This window comes from Berghia stephanieae, chromosome 1, assembly GCF_034508935.2.
Source record: "Berghia stephanieae isolate SIO BIC M18660-M18661 chromosome 1, UCSD_Bste_1.3, whole genome shotgun sequence".
NCBI lineage: Eukaryota > Metazoa > Mollusca > Gastropoda > Nudibranchia > Aeolidiidae > Berghia > Berghia stephanieae.
In genome coordinates, this window is record NC_088360.1 from 33,091,047 (window position 1) to 33,111,815 (window position 20,769).

General features: G+C 35.8%; 1 protein-coding gene across 1 annotated transcript; it reads left to right on the plus strand.

Annotated features, from left to right (window-relative positions):
- The first annotated feature begins 541 nt into the window (after positions 1-541).
- Positions 542-20,324, plus strand: LOC144972300 (small ribosomal subunit protein uS10-like). Its single transcript, XM_078913389.1, has 4 exons — positions 542-681; positions 15,312-15,429; positions 18,503-18,702; positions 20,198-20,324. The coding sequence occupies exons 1-4, from the start codon at positions 679-681 to the stop codon at positions 20,252-20,254; spliced, it is 378 nt and encodes a 125-aa protein (XP_078769515.1). The 5' UTR covers positions 542-678; the 3' UTR covers positions 20,255-20,324.
- The last annotated feature ends 445 nt before the right edge of the window (positions 20,325-20,769 follow it).

Here is a 20,769-nt window from a genome sequence, read left to right on the forward strand (position 1 = left end):
ACATAGAGACGATTGAGACATTGAGTAAGCTCCGATTTCAGACGATATTGAGGGTGAATAATAATAGTTCAGAAGTACTAACCACTTTTTTTGAGTGGTGGATGGCTTCCTGTAGAGCTGATGGAGAGACTTCGGATGAGAACAGTACAGACAATGGACGTTTCGGGTACAAACCCTTCGTCGGCACAATAATAAACAAATGAACGTGGGAAACAAATACAATAAAATGCATGTATAAAATGTATCGATACAAGTAATATTGCATTTTATTTTATTTTATCCGAAGCCCCTCCATTATCACTCTTTCACTTTCGTTAATATTTTCACGATCTATTTAGGCGGAGTTGTCGTAACAGTAGGAACGTGCGTTCGAGCCCCCATCACCGCGAAGTTTTTATTCTCTATTGTCTTCTTGCACTTTTCTGCTCACTTCATTTCTTGATATAATCAACGCACGTGCCTCTCTTGGTTAAAATCACAACCGGTCTTTCAGTTAGGCGTTCTATCGACCATGAAGGTGTAAGTAGCTACCTCATTTTTATTTCCTACCTCCTCGTAAAGAGATTTTCTTTCTTCCTTTTCTGCCTCACATGCAACCAAGCCAGCAGGCTCACCGCTGTTCAGGAAAATAATTTATACTTTTTCGTGATTACGTCGGCCTGATTAAAGAAAATAACCATGGTAAGTTCTAAAAAGTTAAGAGTCAATTCGGGCAAGCATTGTTGGCCTTTTAAAAACATTGAAACTTGGTATAACTAGGGTGGAATCGTGAAAACCTGTTATCGATATCGATTGGTTCATGTGTGAGTAGGTACTTTGGTAAAAAATTCAAATTGGATTGAGCTCAATGAAACCTATATCATTTTAAAGTGCTTTTCAACACGATTCTAATGATACCAAAATTGTGAAAATCAGATAAGCAGAAAAAAAGTTGTGTTAGTTTAAAGGCTGAAAAATGGTCTTCTATTTGCCTTTGTTATTTACTGACGGATTTTGTGACCTGAAAATTGTTGCATTTCCGGTAGTAACCACCATTTGGATTTCAAAACTGGTCTAAAATGGCCGCTACGATTTGAGTAAGGATTTTACTGGAACGAATTTCATGGATGCGGTATACAACTTTGCCCTGAATTTAATTTTATAAAAAAGTTAAGATGTTAAATAAACGTGCCAGCATGAAATTTTGATTTACCAAGTTCTAATCTTATAATTATCCAAAGCAAAATTATACTCTATTTTATCCATAATCAAAAGTTATACTAAATTGTCATTGACTTTAAAATAAACTACACCAAACGATAGAGTAATTTCTCCTGAAGAAAATAAGACATAAATCATTAAAATCCATCCATAAACAAAAAATCTATGGAACTTTTTCTGAGACCCATCACTCAAAAGTCCAAAAAATCGGGTCACAGCCACTAGGCCATTTATCGGCTCCCTGCTGGAGGGCCAAATGGACGTTTACCAAAGTACCTAGTGTGAGTGTGGTTGGTTATTATGTTATTGTTGAAAATAAAGGCGTGTTTATGACTTAAGCTTAATTAAAAAGCAAGTGAAAAAAGAGGGTCAATTTTTATAACACCACCACCATCTCTTATCGTCATTCAAATCTATTTGTAAGTATCTATCTATTTAGTCTGCTGATGTACAAGTACAGGTGGTACAACAAGTCAGGAACATTTTATTTTTGGCGCAATTTTCTTTAGGTTATTCTAGGCACTTTGATAACTCCAGTCCAGTGGCCGCCGATAGGCTCACTGTCAGGTGAAACTCGTTTTTTGGAACTGTATCATTATATAAAGGGCGCAAAACAAGCTTTCTAACTCTAACGGTGTATTTTATTCTTAATTCCTGATTGTATTTCTCAGAAAGCTTATGTAATAAAAATTTATAAATTTTTGAATTATAATAATAATAAGAACTTTTTAGATTATGGATACATTTTAATTATGGTGGCGTTTTTATACACCTCCAGTGGAGGTGTACAAAAACACACCGTTTTTATGCACCTCCGTTGGCGTTGATGGTAAAGTTGCTGCATATGTCCATGAGGTTTAAATAGTTTTAGATTGTAGTTTATTAGCACACTGCTTAGTGATTACCGATGTACAATGATAATAAATTAAAGAATAATAACAATAATTTGAAACATCAAAAGTAAAAAGAAACATGGCACACAAATACTGATCTCAAATAAATAAATTTTAGAAAATTAAAATCGAAGTTTTTTAAAAGGCTGTCATTATTCTCCGCCGGGCGGAAAATAGTACATCTTTTTATTTTCCGCCGGGCGGAGAATAAGAAATTTGGTTATTTTCCGCCGGGTTTTTCAAGTTGATATTTGAGACTTAGCGGACTCCCATATTCTGACCTTCGTGGTGTCGTGTAAATAATCTGGTCGTTATTTGCCCCTCACCACCACCCCCCTCCCCCTTCGTTATTATTAGGGAATCAGTGGGTGATAGCGGTGGCGGTAGACGGTAGGAAATCAGTGGGTGATAGCGGTGGCGGTAGACGGTAGAGAATCAGTGGGTAATTAACCAGTAGATTTGAGACACACTTCAAGTTCAAGCTTGCCGGACTAAAATAATTTGGAGAATGAAGGGAGTTGACTTAACTCTGCTCTTTCTCACTGCCAGTTGTGTGATTAGTTCTCACTAGTGTTGCTCAATCAGACTACAAACGTTAAAGGTTACACATCGTCTGTACTGTGATGGGAACAAATAACCACTATGTGTCTATAGCGCTGGTGGTAGGGCCTCAGTGGGTACTCTACTGTGTGTCAAATCCCCCCCCCCCATCATGGTAAGGATGCAGTGGCCTTTAGTAATAGAGCAGGCGGTAGGGACTCAGTGGCTAATATTATTAGTAGGATGGTGGCTAATAGAACTGGTGGTAGTAGAGACTCATTGGCTAATACTAATAGAGCTGATGGTAAGGTCTCAGTGGACAATAGAGCTGGTAGCAGGGACTCAGTGGCCAAAAGTTTATCATAATCTCTTGATATAGTGGGCGATATTATAGGCCTCTAAAATGTTTAATTGGAAATTTTTACTGGCGCTGATATTCACTGATATGACCTTACATTTGTTGCTGTGCCGTGAAACCCTTAAAAAACAAACAAATACCTTTCACTTTCACTTTCATGAACTAATTAATGGGTTTTTAGGAAAATTAATCGCAATTTTTTATTTTTTTTAAGCTTGCAAAATTTGGGATTAAAAAAAAAAATCCGCCATGTCAGCTAATATAGCTGTCATGGCAGTTTTTTGCATTCTTGCGGCCTATTTCCGGCCGCAAAAAATGGCAAAAATTCGATGATTTGCATTTTTTTTGTGCAAATTTTCGAGATTTTGACCAAAATAATAATAATAATAATAATAATAATAATAATAATAATAATAATAATTTAGTGGGGACCAGTTATGATAATCCTCCGCGAATTTTTTCATAAATGTTCCATTGTTTTTATCATGTCAAACCTTTTCTGCTAAGTGGTAGTTCATGAAAAAAAAAAATGCCTTCTATCATTTTTTGACACCTCTACTCATTTGCGTGAATTTTGGTGACACTCCTTTATGTATGACGTTAGTCTAGACACACTGGCGCCAAATGTCAAAAGTAGCACAAGACACATGGTGGCCATGGATGAGAAGATGATCGAAAGGGAAGGGGATGGAGCAAATGGGTGTAAATATTTATGTACCTTTTTAGCTGTAGCATGATAGTACATTTGGCGATTTTATACGTTTTATAAGCCTGTCCTTTTTTTTTTTTCTTCCTTTTTCGTTTTTGTTTGTTTTGTTTTTGTTTGATTGTTCTGAATTTGTTAATAGCAGTCATTCAATACAACTTGTGTCTAGTTATAAAACAATTGTAAAAAAATAAATTCATCAATTTCCCTCTCTCTTTCATATCCATAGTTCTCACTCAGCCACCCTTCTATTTTCATTTTATGTTTAAAGATACCATTTGGTAATAGAGAGATAATAAGTTAGGCTGATCGATTTAAGAAATGATTGTTTAAAGGCTAATTTAAATTTGATTTGTTGATGGAATATGTTTTGCAATTAATTAAAGATTCTTATTTATATGCTGCATCATCACAAGGTTGCAATAATACAGACACTAACCGGGTTTGTTATGCACAAATACCTCCTGGTCTTTTGGCCAAAAGTTTATCATAATCTCTTGATATAGTGGGCGACATTATAGGCCTCTAAAATGTTTAATTGGAAATGACAATTCATTAAATTATATTTGCAAAAGGTCAGGATGTGTCTAATGATCAGAAGTGCTTTAGGACTAATAATATATTAAATAACTATGAATAGCTGTTATATTTGCATTAGATTTGGGTTTGACTGATGTGCCGGTAGATTTTCCTCCTTTTTATCAAATTTTCGTTATCATCACTGGGGGACCTGTGCTTTTGTCAGGATGAAACATTTAGAATATCACAAAATAAGTACACTGAGCGTGTTCTCCCTTTTTCTTGGGTACTTTAATTGTAATTCTAGAACTTTTTACTAGATTCCATTTTCTTCCTTTTTACTGGCGCTGATATGACCTTACATTTGTTGCAAGCGCCGTGAAACCCTTAAAAACAAACAAATACCCTTCTCGTTCATGAACGAATTATGGGTTTTTAGGAAAATTAATCGCAACTTTTTGCAAATTTTGCTGGGTTTTTTTTTTTAGCTTGCAAAATTTGGGATTTTTTTATTTTGTGCAAAAAACCGCCATGTCAGATAATAGGGCTGGTGGTAGGGACTCAGTGACTAATAGGGCTGGTGGTATGGACTCAGTGGCTAGCACGTCAGTGGGAGGGACTCAGTGGCTAACAGGGCTAGAGGTAGGACTCAGTGGCTAACAGTACAGGGCTAGTGGTAGGACTCAGTGGCTAACTACAGGGCTAGTGGTAGGACTCAGTGGCTAACAGTTACAGTACAGGGCTAGAGGTAGGTCTCAGTGGCTAACATTACAGGGCTAGTGGGAGGAGTCAGTGGCGAACAGTCCAGGGCTAGTTGTAGGTCTCAGTGGCTAACATTACAGGGCTAGTGGGAGGAGTCAGTGGCGAACAGTCCAGGGCTAGTTGTAGGACTCAGTGGCTAACAGTTACAGTACAGGGCTAGTGGTAGGACTCAGTGGCTAACAGTTACAGTACAGGGCTAGTGGTAGGAATCAGTGGCTAACAGTTACAATACAGGGCTTGTAGTAGGACTCAGTGGCTAACAGGGCTAGTGGTAGGACTCAGTGGCTAACAGTACAGGGCTAGTGGTAGGACTCAGTGGCTAACAGTACAGGGCTAGTGGTAGGACTCAGTGGCTAACAGGGCTGGTGGTAAGGACTCAGTGGCTAACAGGGCTGATGCAAGGAATCAGTGGCTAGTGGTATTTGTATGGACTCAAAAGCCAATAGGGCTGGTGGTGAGGACTCATTGGCTAATAGTAATAGGGCTGGTGGTAGGGACTCAGTAACCAATAGGGCTTGAGGTAGGGACTCAGTGGCTAACAGCAGTGGTATGGACCCAGTGGCTAACAGGGCTGGTGTAGTGGCTAATAGTAATAGGGCAAGAGGTAAGGACTCAGTGGCTGACAGGGCTACTGGTATGAACCCAGTGGCTCACATGACTGGTGGTAGGGACTCAATGACTAATAGCGCTGGTGGTAGGGACTCAGTGTGTAATAGCCCTGATGATAGGTACTCAAGTATGTGATAGTACTGGAGATCAGAACTAAGCAGTCAACTTATGTCACAACTGGCAGTGAATACATTTTATTATGAAAAAAAAATTTATCTCACGTTGGAACGCACTACAGTCCGCTTAAAACAAACCCTCATCTGAGCTAGAAAATATTTCACCTTAAAGGAGAACATGTAGTCAAAAATCCATTTTTTTTATCGCAGTGCCAATATTGGTATTCCCCTGTTATTTCAGGTGGTAGGTCTATTTTGATGATTAACACACATACACACAAAAAAAATAAATAAATAAAAAGCTAAAATCAAATGTGTGGCTATGTGGTTTTATGGTATAACAGACGCTTTCGGATCGGAAGGTCCTGGGTTCGAACCTCGCTCGGCGCATAGTTGAGTCCTTCGAAAAGGCTCTTTACTCACATTCTCTCAACATACTCAGATGTAAAAGGAGTACCCGGCTGTTAACAGTATTGTCTCTGTCCAAAAAATTGTAATATCGCATAACAAGCGTTGCTGTTGACCAGGGCCCCCTTGTAAAGCACTTTAAGCACATTTAGTGGATATTGCGCTATATAAAAAGCTCAATATATTTAAATGTCTTCAATGACACAGACAATATAGGCTAAAATGAGACCAACCCCACCCACCCCACACAAAAAATAATTTCCGACACATGCACCGAAAACCAACGAAATCTTCCAAATTTACTCACAATGTTTCCTACAAGAGCTACATCACGATGGAAAGGCTTAGCAAGTCTTGAAAAATTTATTTAAAGAATTGTTTTTCGATAACCATTGAAAATTTGACATGGAACGATAAGAAAAAATCCAATTTAAAAGTTCATAAAACTACCAAATTTTAGTTTAGCCCAAAACCAAATCCATCATGATGCAATACCCATCATACGAAAGATTCTGACCAAATTTGAACACAATCTGATGGGAAACAATCCAGATATGAATGTCAGAAAATCTGAAAATGATATCTTGAGAAAAAAAAACTAAATGTCTTTATTAATTTGATAAACAAGCTAATTTTGCAGACAACATCCATCAAATTTCAAAGTATAATCAATATGGAACAAGAGAATAGTCGAATTTTGTAAATTGATCAATTTCTGAAAAAACAAAATTGATTCACTAACCCATTCACTTAGAAATATTGAATGATATCAATTTTTCATTTTAAAAAAAAAAAATTTGGTGTTCAAATATGCTTCATAGTTACGGTAAATTCATAAACTAATAATGTGACGATAAACACACCAAAAAACCCCCAAAAAAACAAAGAAATACTATTATTATTATTTTTTTTTCATTTTAAAGGGGCTAAAATTTGATGTAAAACCCTAAAATATCTAACATAGATTAGATGCACCAAAAACCAGCATATAAATTTCTTTCAAATTTACACACAATCTTTATTAAATAAATAACTACATCATGATGAAAGAGCTTACCACTAGTCTAGAAAGAAATGCTGTACAATATTTTTTAATTTCGGCTGAAATTGTGGTGTGGATCGACAGGAAAAACTTAAGTTTTAAAAATTAAAAAAACTTCTAAATTTTAATTTACCCCAAAATGTTTCCATCATGATGCAGAACACATCATAAAAAAAAATAATCTGAATAAATTTGAAAATAATCTAAAGGAAAATGACATATATGGTTCTTAGAAAATCAGAAAATGACACAAAACGGAAATTTGAGAAAACACTTATTTGACATAAGCTGATCCATAAAATTTTCAAAATAATGACTATCATAGGACAAGAAAACACGAAAATTGTGTAGATTGATTTGTCTAAAAAATGATTCGCTAACCCATTCCCTAAGAAAATAAATGCTGAAAAATTTAAACACTATTGTGGTCAAATATGATTTATATCTTACGAATTCATCACTGTAATCACAAAAACTAATATGATATGACGCATTACCCTCATGTTTTTATTTTTTAAAATGCTGCTTGTGAGATAAGTATCTAATCAATTTGAACTACAAAATCAAATCTATTTGAGACAAAAAACAAAACAGGTAAATGGCGAAAATAGATTTAGCTCCAAATCAAATGCAATTTGCTTTCGCAAACTCCCAGAAAAATTTTTTTCTTTTGGCTCAATACAGGAAAATTCAACACCTCTTGTTTGCAACCATTTTGTCTGATGTTCCACAAAGATGGTTGATCTTGCTCTGGTTTGAAAAATGGAAATAGAAAAGAGGCATTTCGTTAGCAATTTTTGGAAAGGTCTATATAATCAAAATCATTGTCATAAATTGAATTTGTCAAAGACGTACCAATTTTTTTTAAATGGCCATCATTCTCACCATCACCAACACAGTTGAAATTTCATTGGCTTTACCATACAGGACAAAACTCTTGACAACAAACTATCATTTAGATTAACGTGCATTTATACTCAAGCATGCAAATCTCGAAATCACGGAAATCTCAAACTTGGTACAATTCCCAGTTTTAATCCCTTTATTTCGTTCATATAGTGGACACTCCCTTGCGATCTGTTGAATTTTTTTCCCCACTAATTGATTGTGTTGAACTGACAGAGAAAAGGAAATTGCAGTCTCACTATCGACTCTCTACAGAGTTCATAATAATGGGGAGTTATCATTATACATTATAATTATAATACGAATTTTATCAAGACCACCCACATTTACCTCCCTCAAATCCTGTGTAAAATACTCAAATTGGAAAACTCAAAAGCACGGAAATCTCGAACAAACAGGCATGGTCCCGACTTGTTCGAAATACCCATGCTCGAGCGTACTGTATTGATCACCAATAACAGAGATGCCAACCTAGCCTTTTGAAAACCCATATTTTCAAGACCAAAAACCTGCATTTTAGGACAAAAACCTGTATTTATTGCGCCGTGCAGAAATCGATATCAACCCGAAAAGGTCGAATCGGACTTCGTTAACTCGTACTCAAAAAAGGGCAGTGAATTACTCATAGTTATATAGCAGTAGGCTGGGCAAGATTCGCAAAATTCAGTATCGATAATGAAAGCTCTTCTGCATGAAAACACTTTTCATGTTGTGATCGCAATTTCGTGGATTTTTCACTTCAACCAAATCCCGTATTTTTCATGATAAAACCGTATGCCCGTACTTCGGAAGAAAAACCGTACAGAACACGGGAAACCTGTACTGGTTGGCATCTCTGCAATAAAAATGTAAGGCGCTATATGAAGATTTCAAAACATTACTAACCAGTTTCAAAAAGTGCATGCAGATACTCTGCTCTGCTGGCACAGATGATGGTTTGCTGATTAATAAGATTGCCACAACACATCTTGAGCCAGCTATCTTTCTTGATTGTCAGGACACCAGTACCGTCAACTGGACTCTTTCATGTTAGTTGTCAATGAAAAAAAAATTTTAAAAATTAAATTCACTGCAGTGAAAATGGCACATATTTTGTTTGTTTGTTGCTTTAGGTCTCTTCCAACACAATTGAGGTTATATGAGAGACCGCTGAAACAAAAAAACAAAAAACAAGCAATCTAACAAAAATAGTACAAATGTAAATCAAAATCATAACCTAAAGATACCATAAGCTAAATTATAAATAACCAAGAACAAACAGGCAGAAGATTTACAGAAAAAAAAAATCCCCTGTCAAAAATACAATCACAAACCAAAGAAGCAGAATAGGCTAGTAAAGAGAAGAAGAAACGACATCACTATCGGATCGTACACCCATGCGAACATCATAGGTGTATATGATTCAAGGGTGATGCTCCCATCCAACCACCCGCAAATGGCACATACCAATGTCATGGTTTAAGTGAATAATAATAATAATAATAATAATAATAATAATTAATATAATAATAATAATAAATATATAATAATAATAATTAATAATAATAATAATATATAATAATAATAATAAATAATAATAATAATAATAAATAATAATAAATAAAATAATAAATAAATAAATAAATAAATTTGTTAAAAAAGTAATGGTTAAAATGATATCGTTTTTCATTACAGTACTGTATATCTTATATCATTGTCATTATCATCATCATGAGGCATCTCAATTTCACTCCAAAGTTCTAAAAATTGTGTCACCGCTTCCACTGCTGCTGAAAACTGCCCAGTTGTTACAGTTACAATTACAATGCACACAGTTACACAGTATTAGAAGTAAAATCAACGAAGGATTAATCCATAAAGATCACATTGGAATGCCGAACACATGGCACACGTGACAGTCGGCAAGGCGTGTTGTTATTACAATACAATTATATTCTCATTCATTCATCTAGGCTCCTCATACTCATATCGCCATCGGCATTGCTCGATATACACTTCACTGTCCTGAGTCCGAGCCTTGTTAAAAACAAAAACAAAAAGAAGAAAAGTCAAATTCTTACCTCTACAGAATCCTGACGAATAAAAATGGTATCAGCCTCAGTCTGCAATTGGTTAACTGCATTTTTGCAATTGTTGATAAGATGAAAAAGTGCTTGGAAATCAAGAGTCACAATCATTGACAATCGAATAAAACAATCATGGCTTCGCGGTTGGCGCCACGGTCGACCGGATGTGACCTTTGACACGACCGGAGGTCACAAGACCCTAGGATAAGCCCGGCGGAGAATAAGAAAAATGGGTTATTTTCCGCCCGGCGGAAAATACTCACTCCCTTTTTAAAAACATGATAAGTCAACAATGGGAATCGAACCCAGTACTTTCAAGGTTGGAGTCTGACAGCTTGTCCACTGCGCTACGGAGCCACCTGACTGTTCATCACATTTAATAAGGTCTTTCTAAAACATTATTTTACCTTCAATGCAACTTCTATTTTCTGGTTTTATATTTCGATTTTTTAAATTATTATTATTTTTATATAAATTTATTAACAAAAACATCCTACAGATGTCACAATATAACTTTCGCCATGTCCAAATGCAAAAACACTATCATGAAATTGGGTGGAATGCGCATGCGTGACGGAGGTGTATAAAAACGATCCGTTCAGATACACCGTCAACGGAGGTGCATAAAAACACTACGTTTAATTATACTTCATGCATCGATATATATACAATTAATTGAAGAATATCTCTGCCAAATTTCATCAAAATTGATACACTCGCTCATTATTTTATTTTTCCCGCCATCAACCCCACTTTTTAGGACAAAAACCTCATTTTTTCCCATTTTCATTTATCCTTAATTTTTTCCATACTTTCCATCCATGAAAATGATTTATATGAAAATAAAGCTCATTTTCTGACCTTTAAAATGATACCTAACACTTGCCATTTATTTTTTAATTGAAACAAAATTACTGACAACAATAAGTGGGCCATGTTGACCGCAAAACTCAAAATTTCCCGATCGCCGCGAGATGCTGGTTTTGAGGCAGCGGTGAAATCACAGATTCTCTCTGTAAAATTGACAAAAAATTTCAATAGAAAAATATAAATAACTCTGGAACCGTACAAATAAGGTATCAAATTTTATGTTTTTTCAAGTCCCATCCCCCTGACTGAGTCAAATCAAGATATTTTGAGTTTGAAAATTTTATCAAAGTGCCTAGTTATTCGACCGTGATAATTTATCATAATCTATACTATTGGGGCGTGTTTGTGCACTCCTTTTACTTTTGGAATCGACATTCGACAGCAATATTTTCCTAATTTTAAAAAGATTCTTGTAATCTTAACATTTATTTTGTCTCGACAAGACTTTGATTTTAATTTTATTAATTATTATTTCTAATTACACAAAATTTGTTTTGTGTTTGTGTGTGTTATTTGCTGCAATTTTCAAAATGAAAATCCATTACTACATTTACTTCGCAACATCAGGCAAGGAAAATTTTTGTTAGGATCTACTCAGTCATAAGGCCACATGGAAACAAGCTTCCTTTTACTAGGCAGTTTAGTGAGCAATCGAATTGTGACCCAACTCGCCCATAGAAAAGTTGTGACCGGAAATTGCTGTTCGCGTTTAATGATAATGATCTTTATTGTCCAAAGAGGCAATTATTGTTAGGCTACAGTTACAGCTCTTGTAATTAAAACAGTAGTAATAATGATGATAATAATACTGATAGTAATGATGATAATAATGCAATAATAATTATAGGGGGGATGGGGGTTCAATTAAAGTTAAATATGCATAACTTCGTTATAAAGAGAAATATCGCAGATATTTTGGTATCATTTTTTCGTCTTTCAATTTCCTTTTAAATGGTGCCAAGTAACGAAAAATCCATAAAAATTTCCAGGAGTTATATTAGGCAGTTTAGTGAGCAGCAGCAGTGGCAGTCAAATTGTGACCCAACTTGCCCATAGGAAAGTTGTGACTGAAAATTACTGTTCGCGTTTTGGGGGATTCAATTAAAGATGTATAACTTCATTATAAAGAGGAATATCGCAGATATTTTGGTATCATTATTTCCGTCTTTCAATTTCCTTTTAAATGGTACCAATTAAGGAAAAATCCATTAAAAACTCCAGAAGTTATATGAAGTTAAAATTTGGCAATTTTATTTTTTTATTACAGCGTGTGTTAAAAAAAAACGTTTGTTTTTAGAATAACATCTAAACTCTATTCATGCCAAATTTCAGGGCTCTATATCTATGCGCAGACACTTTTTAACTGTGCGCCAAAATGCCATGTTTACATTATCTTCTCATCATGGCTGCTTCACGATATCGATGTTCATATCGATATTTTAAATTTAGTTATGTATTATTTTGAATTTAGTCCATAATATTTTCAGTACTATTATTTACTATGTTTTTATTTTGAATACATACTTTCCAACTTTTTTATGAGCGTCTTATAGTTTTGTTTTAAAAGTTTGTATATTTCTTTTCTGTGTGAATTCTGATATTGAATATATCAATATTTTAGATATTCCAATTGCTTCAACTTTAGTTTTATTTTATTTTGCCATCAATTTTCTTTCCCATATGTTTAGATATGGCTGCCTCTATTCTCATCCTGGGTGAGAATAGAAAAACATTCGATCTTTCATCCTAGATGAGAATAGAGGTATGCAAGGGGGTGATAGAATACCAAAGATATTGCCTGGATGTTGTAATAGTAATGCATAGTAACTTAGTACCTGGTTCTAAACTATCGGATCAATGGCGGACACCCTTATGAAATACTTCTCCGTCGAGCATAAAAGTGTATCCAGAGGAGAAAAACATAAATTTGATCATGTTTTGATTTTTATACATTCGGATCACATGGCATGTGAAAAAGTTCTAGCCAGCAAGAAGAATAACAAGTATCGATTTTAAATTGATATATTTAAATTATACTTGATACATCGATAGACAATTAATTGAAGTATATCTGCCAAATTTCATCAAAATTGACACACTCGCTCACTATTTTATTTTACCCCCTATTTAGGACAAAAACCTCTTCTTTTTTTTTCCATTTACATTTAACCATAATTTTTTCCATGCATCAAAAAGATTTAAATAAAGTTTATTTTCTGACCTTTAAAATGATACCCAACACGTGCCATTTATTTTTTAATTGAAACAAAATTACAAAAAAACAATAAGTGGGCCATGTTAACTGCAAAACCCAAACTTTCCAGATCACCACGAGATGCTGGTTTTGAGGCAGCTTTGAGATCACAGATTCTATATGTAAAATCAACTAAAAATTTAAGCAGAAGAATATAAATACAGTGATGCCAAAACTCCGGTCTGGAGCAAAAAAAGCTCCGGGCAACTTCCGTCAAATTCAGGTCAATTTGTTCCAAGGATACACCCCCCTTCCCCCCTTTCCAACTACCACATCATCATCATTGCCACTAGTATTACAATCATCACTACCACTACTACTGCAACCACATCATCATTACTGCCACTGCTACTACAACAACCACCACCACCACATCATCATCAGTACCACAACTACTACTGCAACCTTCACATCATCATCATCATCATCACTACCACTACAACTACCATCACCATTACAATCACCAAAACCTCATCATCATCACTACCACTACTACCACAACCATCATCATCACTACCACGACTACTACAACCACCTGCATCACATCATCACTACCACTACTACTACAACCACCACCACCACTACATCGTCATTACCACTTATGCTACAACCACCACCACCACCACATCATCATTACCACTACTACTACAACCACCACCATCACATCATTACTGCTATTACTACAATCATCACCACCACCACATCATCATTACTGCTATTACTACAACCACCACCACCGATACATCGTCATTACCACGACTACTACAACCATCACCACATCATCATCACTACCACTACTACTACAACCACCACCACCACATCATCATCATCACTACCACCACTACTACAACCACCAGCACCACCACATCATCATCACTGCCACCACTACTACAACCACCACCTCATCTTCATCACTACCACTACTACTACAACCACCACCACCACATCACTACCACTACTACTATAATCACCACAACCACATCGTCATCACTACTACTATTACTATTACAACCACACCACCCTACCACATCATCATCATCACTACTACTACAACAACAACCACTAAAACATCATCATCACTACCACTACTAATACAACCACCAGCACCACATCATCATCATGACCAGTACTACTACAACCACCACCTCCACATCACCACTACTACTACTATAACCACCACCACATCATCACTACCACTACTACTACAACCACCACTGCCACATCATCACTATCATTTGTACTACAACCACCATCACTACCACCACTACTACAACCGCCACCACATCATTATCATCACTACCACAACTACTACAACCACTATACCACCACCACATCATCATCACTCACTACCACTAACAACAACCACTATCACATCTTCATCATCACTACCATTATTACTACAACCACCAACATCACATCATCCTCACTACCACCAGTACTACAATCTCTACCATTAGTTTTTGGCGCTTTACTTCATTTGAAATAAGGAAGCTTTGGGATTGTGTTTGGCAATGTGTTTATGTATCATAATATAATTCTTATCAGTTATCTATACAATATGAAAGCACAATACCATTCCAATTCCTTTTTCTTGTATGCGGAAATTCCTCTTTCGGCATTGAAATTCCTACGAGTGGTGTCTGAAACTCCTGTGAGCCAAATTTAAAGTTGACGTCTCTGTAAATAACTCTGGAACCGTTAGTGGTAGAGAAACAAATAAGGTATTAAATTTTATGTTTTTTTCAAGTCCCATCTGCCTGTCAGGGTCAAATTAAGATATTTTCAGTTTGAAAATTTTATCGAAGCGCCTACCTAAACTCCACTTCTGTTTCTGCTTCCCTCCTACATCTTCCACATTTGAGGACAAGATCGTGTAATTTTTGGCTTGCATGTTTTCATTGTTCGCAGATTTTAAACATCTCCAAGAGTCCAAAGATTACTTTAATATTCTCTTTTTTTTTCAAGTAACAGTCAGTCATCTTTTGACAATGTTAAATCTTGATTCATTGATCATGGTATACCGCATCATCACTAATTTTATTTTCATCAAATTTTTTTACAGTCCTTTAAAGATGCTTCAGTGGCCAAGGAAGGCTCTATGAAGGCACCCGTTGAAGAGGCTCCTGTTCACAAGATCCGCATCACTCTGACAAGCAGAATTGTCAAGAGTTTGGAAAAGGGTAAGGACATGATTGCGCATATCGCATTTACAGTTCTGTCATTACAAGGCTTAGAAAACATGCATGAAGAATGTTTAAATTTCCGTGAAGATATTTTATTGCTCATACACATCCTCTGTTTTCAACAAATTTCTTTATTTTGGAATATGTGCAGTCATTGACATTTTGCAATTGGAAATTTGATTTTCAAGTAGGGTCATACATAGTGTCAACCCTCCTGATAAAATCGGGACTGTCCCGATTGGCAGTATAGAGGAAAAGGAAGAGTAGACTGCTAATATAGTATGTATGGAAATGACCCCATGTCCCAGTATTACGATTTTTTGACCACAAATTAAATTAAGGAACAATGTAAAGCGTAGTTTAGTGCTTAGCGATCTCAATCTAGATTATATTTTATAATAGTCCAAATATTCTTTCATTTTTTGTCATGACTGTTTGGTGCAATTGATAGGGTGTCCTGTTTTGCTCTTTGATATGTTGGCCTCTATGGGGTTTGCCTATCACGTGAGAAAGAAAGATTTCTTTTATGCTGGTCTTGAAATAGTCTATATTTTAAATTGAATAAACCAGGCTAGATTTAGATTGCAATGTTTATTGCATATCAACCTTGCATTCCATGATGCAGGGATGCCACTTTTCCGGTTTTAGCCGGAAATCCGGTTTTTTTACCACCAGCCGGTTTTAATCCGGAACCTCTGGTTTTTGTCCGTCGTCACTATTAAAAAAAAATAAAATTTTTTTTGTAAAGAACAAGAAAAAAATCGCGATCGAGATTTGAGCCGGAACTTTTTTGCCGGGTGAATAATTTGGGCTGTCACCGCCGGTCGAATATTTGGGCACCTAACTGGTAGTTTATCTCCGCCCATCCCCATCACAGTTCCTCCTTAAAAAAAAAAAATGATAAATAAACAGTGATTTTGAGAATTTCTCAGAAATTTTCCGCTGATTTTGCCGTGTCAAACATTTCCCTCAAAACCACAAAATCACTATTATGTCTTATGTCATATTTTGACACCTGTGCAATAATCTCGTGAAATTTAGTGACGGTCCCGTTTTTATGACGTCGGGCCAGACTGAATGGCACCAGATGTCACAATTGACACAGACGACCAGCGGTGTTCTTTGATTAGCTAGTTGATGGGTGAAGGGAAAGGGGAGGGACAAATATCTCTCTCTCACTCTCTCTCTCTCTCTCTCTCTCTCTCTCTCTCTCTCTCTCTCTCTCTCTCTCTCTCTCTCTCTCTCTCTCTCTCTCTCTCTCTCTCTCTCTCGCAATCACATTCATTAAATCATCGGGTTATACAGAGATAATACATTAGCGAATAAAGCAATGGTGATTGGCTTAGTTTATTCTTCTTTCGTTTTACCTTTTGACTATGGCTTTAAATTTGTGAGATTCTTAGGTTGTATTTATAAGCTGAATAACCACTAGGTTTCGGTAAAAAATAAAAGATATTGTAGCCTGCTTTATAAAGTAAAAATCAAAACAAAACAACACTTTTTGGCCTTTTATTTGAATAACATTGTAGGCCTTTAACATGTGGAAAGGACAATTCATTAAATGTTTACAAAAAGTAAATTTATGTTTAATGATAAGAATGGATTTATACTAGATAGTAATAGTAATATATTACATAATACCAATACAAAACTATGTTCCTGTTATTTTTACACTTTGCTTGCATTTGACCGATAGACGGAGACATTTTCCTCCTTTTTGACAAATTGCTATTATTATCACTGAATAAAAAACAGTCACCAAAACCACTACATCATCTCTACCACCACTACTATTACAACCACCACCACATCATCATCTCTACCAACACTACTACTACAAATAACACCACATCATCCCTACCACCAGTGCTACTACAACTACCACCACATCATCATTGCTACCACAACTATTACAACCACCACCACACAATTATCTCTAAAAGACCACCACTACTACAACCACCACCACATCATCATCCCTACCACCACTACTACTACAACCACCATCACATCATCATCTCTAAGATCACTACTACTACTACTACTACTACTACTACTACTACTACTACTACTACTACTACTACTACTACTACTACTACTACTACTACTACAATCACCACCACATCATCATCCCTTCCACCACCACTACCACATCATCCCTACCATCACTCCTACTACAACCACCACCACACCATCATCCCTAGCACCACTACTACTACAAATAACACCACATCATCCCTACCACCACTACTACTACAACCACCACCACATCATCAACCCTACTACCACTACTACAACCACCACCACACCATCATCCCTTGCACCACTACTACTACAAATAACACCACATCATTCCTACCACCACTACTACTACAACTACCACTACATCATCATTCCTACCACAGCTACTACAACCACCACCACACAATTATCCATACGGCCAGTACTACTATAATCACTGCACATCATCCCTACCACCACCACTACTACTACAACCACCACCACATCATCATGCCTACGACAACCACCAAATGTAATTACACTTTCAACTTTTGAAATTCTCCAAGTCGTGTCAGAAATTGCTGCGAGACAAATTTTTGATCGCATCTCAGTGAATTTGAGTGAAGTTCAAATTTATAGGTTATGGTTGCATGGGTGGGTCATGATCTTCACAATGAAAAAGTTTCTCCTTTTATGTGACCAGTCCTGATAGCTATTGATATTAATTTGTCTATATTTTGTTTTCAGCACCTTATTTTATCAATTTGAAAACTGTTAACTCTCCTTTCTTTTGTGTGTTATTTGCTCTCAATTGCAATAATAAGTACTGAAACAATATTCCAAATTTGATATTTTTCAAATCCCTACAAAGCCCTTGACATTGATTTGTATCTCGTCCGTGCAAGTTTTCAGGCTTTTTTCAATTTGCCTGGTGGCATCCCTGATGATGTAACATTTTTTTGCTCTAAAGTGATGTTTAATTTTCTTGACCATATTACTCATGATTTTAGAAACTTTTAAATATATAAAGAGGCTTGGTTAACAAATTTAAAAAAAATTTTTTCTGCAGTCTGTGCTGACCTCATCAAGGGAGCTAAGGACAAAAAACTTGATGTGAAGGGACCTACCCGTTTGCCTACCAAGACTCTGCGTATCACCACTCGTAAGACCCCTTGTGGTGAAGGATCAAAGACCTGGGACAGATACCAGATGAAGATCCACAAAAGAATTATTGATCTGCGCAGTCCTTCTGAGATTGTCAAACAGATTGTATCCTTTTTAAAGTTTTTAATTTTAAAAAAATTGTTATATAGCTTCAATATTGTAAGGATTAACGTTAGTTAATTTGAAGTATTAAAATAAATTTTGAGAATTGTCTTATTTGATGATTTTTATCTGTTTTCTGCATCATCTTTAAATGTGATACAAACCTGCCTTTCAGTCTGATTTTTAGAAAATTTCCAACAGTGACTTTGGTTTTCCCATCTATTTGTTTTTTTGTTTGTTTTTCTATTATGCTTTTTTAGTAATAGACGGCAACTATCATGACTAGTAATATGAAATATCTTAGTTCAGGGCTGCCAACTATCTATTCACTGTTTTGTGATTTTTCTCTCAGACTGCATTTTTAAAACTGAAAATCGAATCTATGTTAGTGTATAGTTGTTTTAATTCTGTTTCTAATTACATTTCTTGGCATTCTCCATTTTCTTTTTACTGACGCTGATATGACCTCATTGTGTTGCAAGCGCCGTAAAACCCTTTAAAACAAAAACAAACAATAGATTTCAGCATCACAATTTTATTTTCAAATCTTCTCAAAGTTCCTGACAATTTTTCACCCACACAAACTTGGTACAAGCTTTAATTATTTATATCTAATGTTACCCAACAGCAGGGAGTGGTATGATTGAAAGGTTACATTTTCAAGTTGTACATTTTTTCTCCAAATCTTAGTTGTCTGTGTTGGTACATTATATCTGGTTGGCGGATGTTGTGAGCATTTTGGTTAAATGCACAGGATCAAAAGAAGAAAGAATGAATTTGAAGTCACTGAGCTCTTTGTTATTGTTTGTATACACCAACTGGCTAATTAGTTTTCACTAAATTATATCAATCGGACTTGATTTTTATGTGAAATACTCACAACATCCACAATTGGCCCATGAACGTGATTACAGTCGATAACACTGAGGGATACTGGTAATTCTCTTGTTCATATCACTGTGTTGACTGACGAATGGTTCGACCACACACCCGATTGGCTGTCTTGATAGACACATTTACAGGATACATGCTAATTCTATTGTTCACACCTCGGTGATCAACGGTACGACCAAACACGCTGTTAACCGTACCATTGGACTATTTGTATTTTATGAGATATCGTTTTAAATGATTGAAGACAGCAAGAGCGCTCTTTTATGGTAAATGCCTTATTTCGTCCCCATTAAGCGGTTGAGTATGACTTATAGAAATAAATCCGTTCCCAAGGAATCGCCAATACCGGCTTGGTTATTATTACTTTTAATATTGTTATTGTTGTTGTTACTAATTTTGATTTGTCATTAATAATTCTTAATACTAAGCCTTTTTTTTTTGCTCATGGTAATTATAACCATGCATATTTCCAAGTAGCAAATGTTTGAGTCGTTTTGTTTTCTGTTAATATTCATTTATCATGAACCTGCAGAAAATTTTGTTTTTTTCCCCCATTCTTTTTAAATTTTGTTACATTTTTCTTTTCCTTAACTCATATTTTCAGACATCCATCAGCATTGAGCCAGGTGTGGAAATTGAACTCACCATTGCAGATGTATAACTTCATTTGAAGTTATTTTTGATGTTGATGTGAATTTTAGGACAAATAAAAAGATGGAAGTAAAGAATAATTGGGTTATCTGCTTCACTTCTCTGATTTTTAAAATTAAAATTTTTATTTGTCATTATTCAGGCATGGCATAACTAACATCTCGTCACTTGTAGGTAGGCATGTCCTTGGGAGACCTTACTTTCACTTCGATCCAATTATGATAATCCATATACAGTGCAACACACGCGTTTGACAAATTCATTGGTTCAACGAACAAGGGCAGGTTCCCAAATTGTATCCTTCATTGTCTTTGTAAATTTTTCATGCCATAAAAGAACAGTTTCACGGTTTCGACGTACTAAACTGTGACTTAGGGCCAACACACTGGCCAATAAGTGAAAGAGAGAGAGAGAGGGGGGGGGGGGGGGAACAGAGCAAGTTGCTTTGAGCTGTAGCCGTTTAATGTTATAGCCTGAACCTGATCACGAAAGAAGATATGAATCTACGATACGCGCAAACTTTGA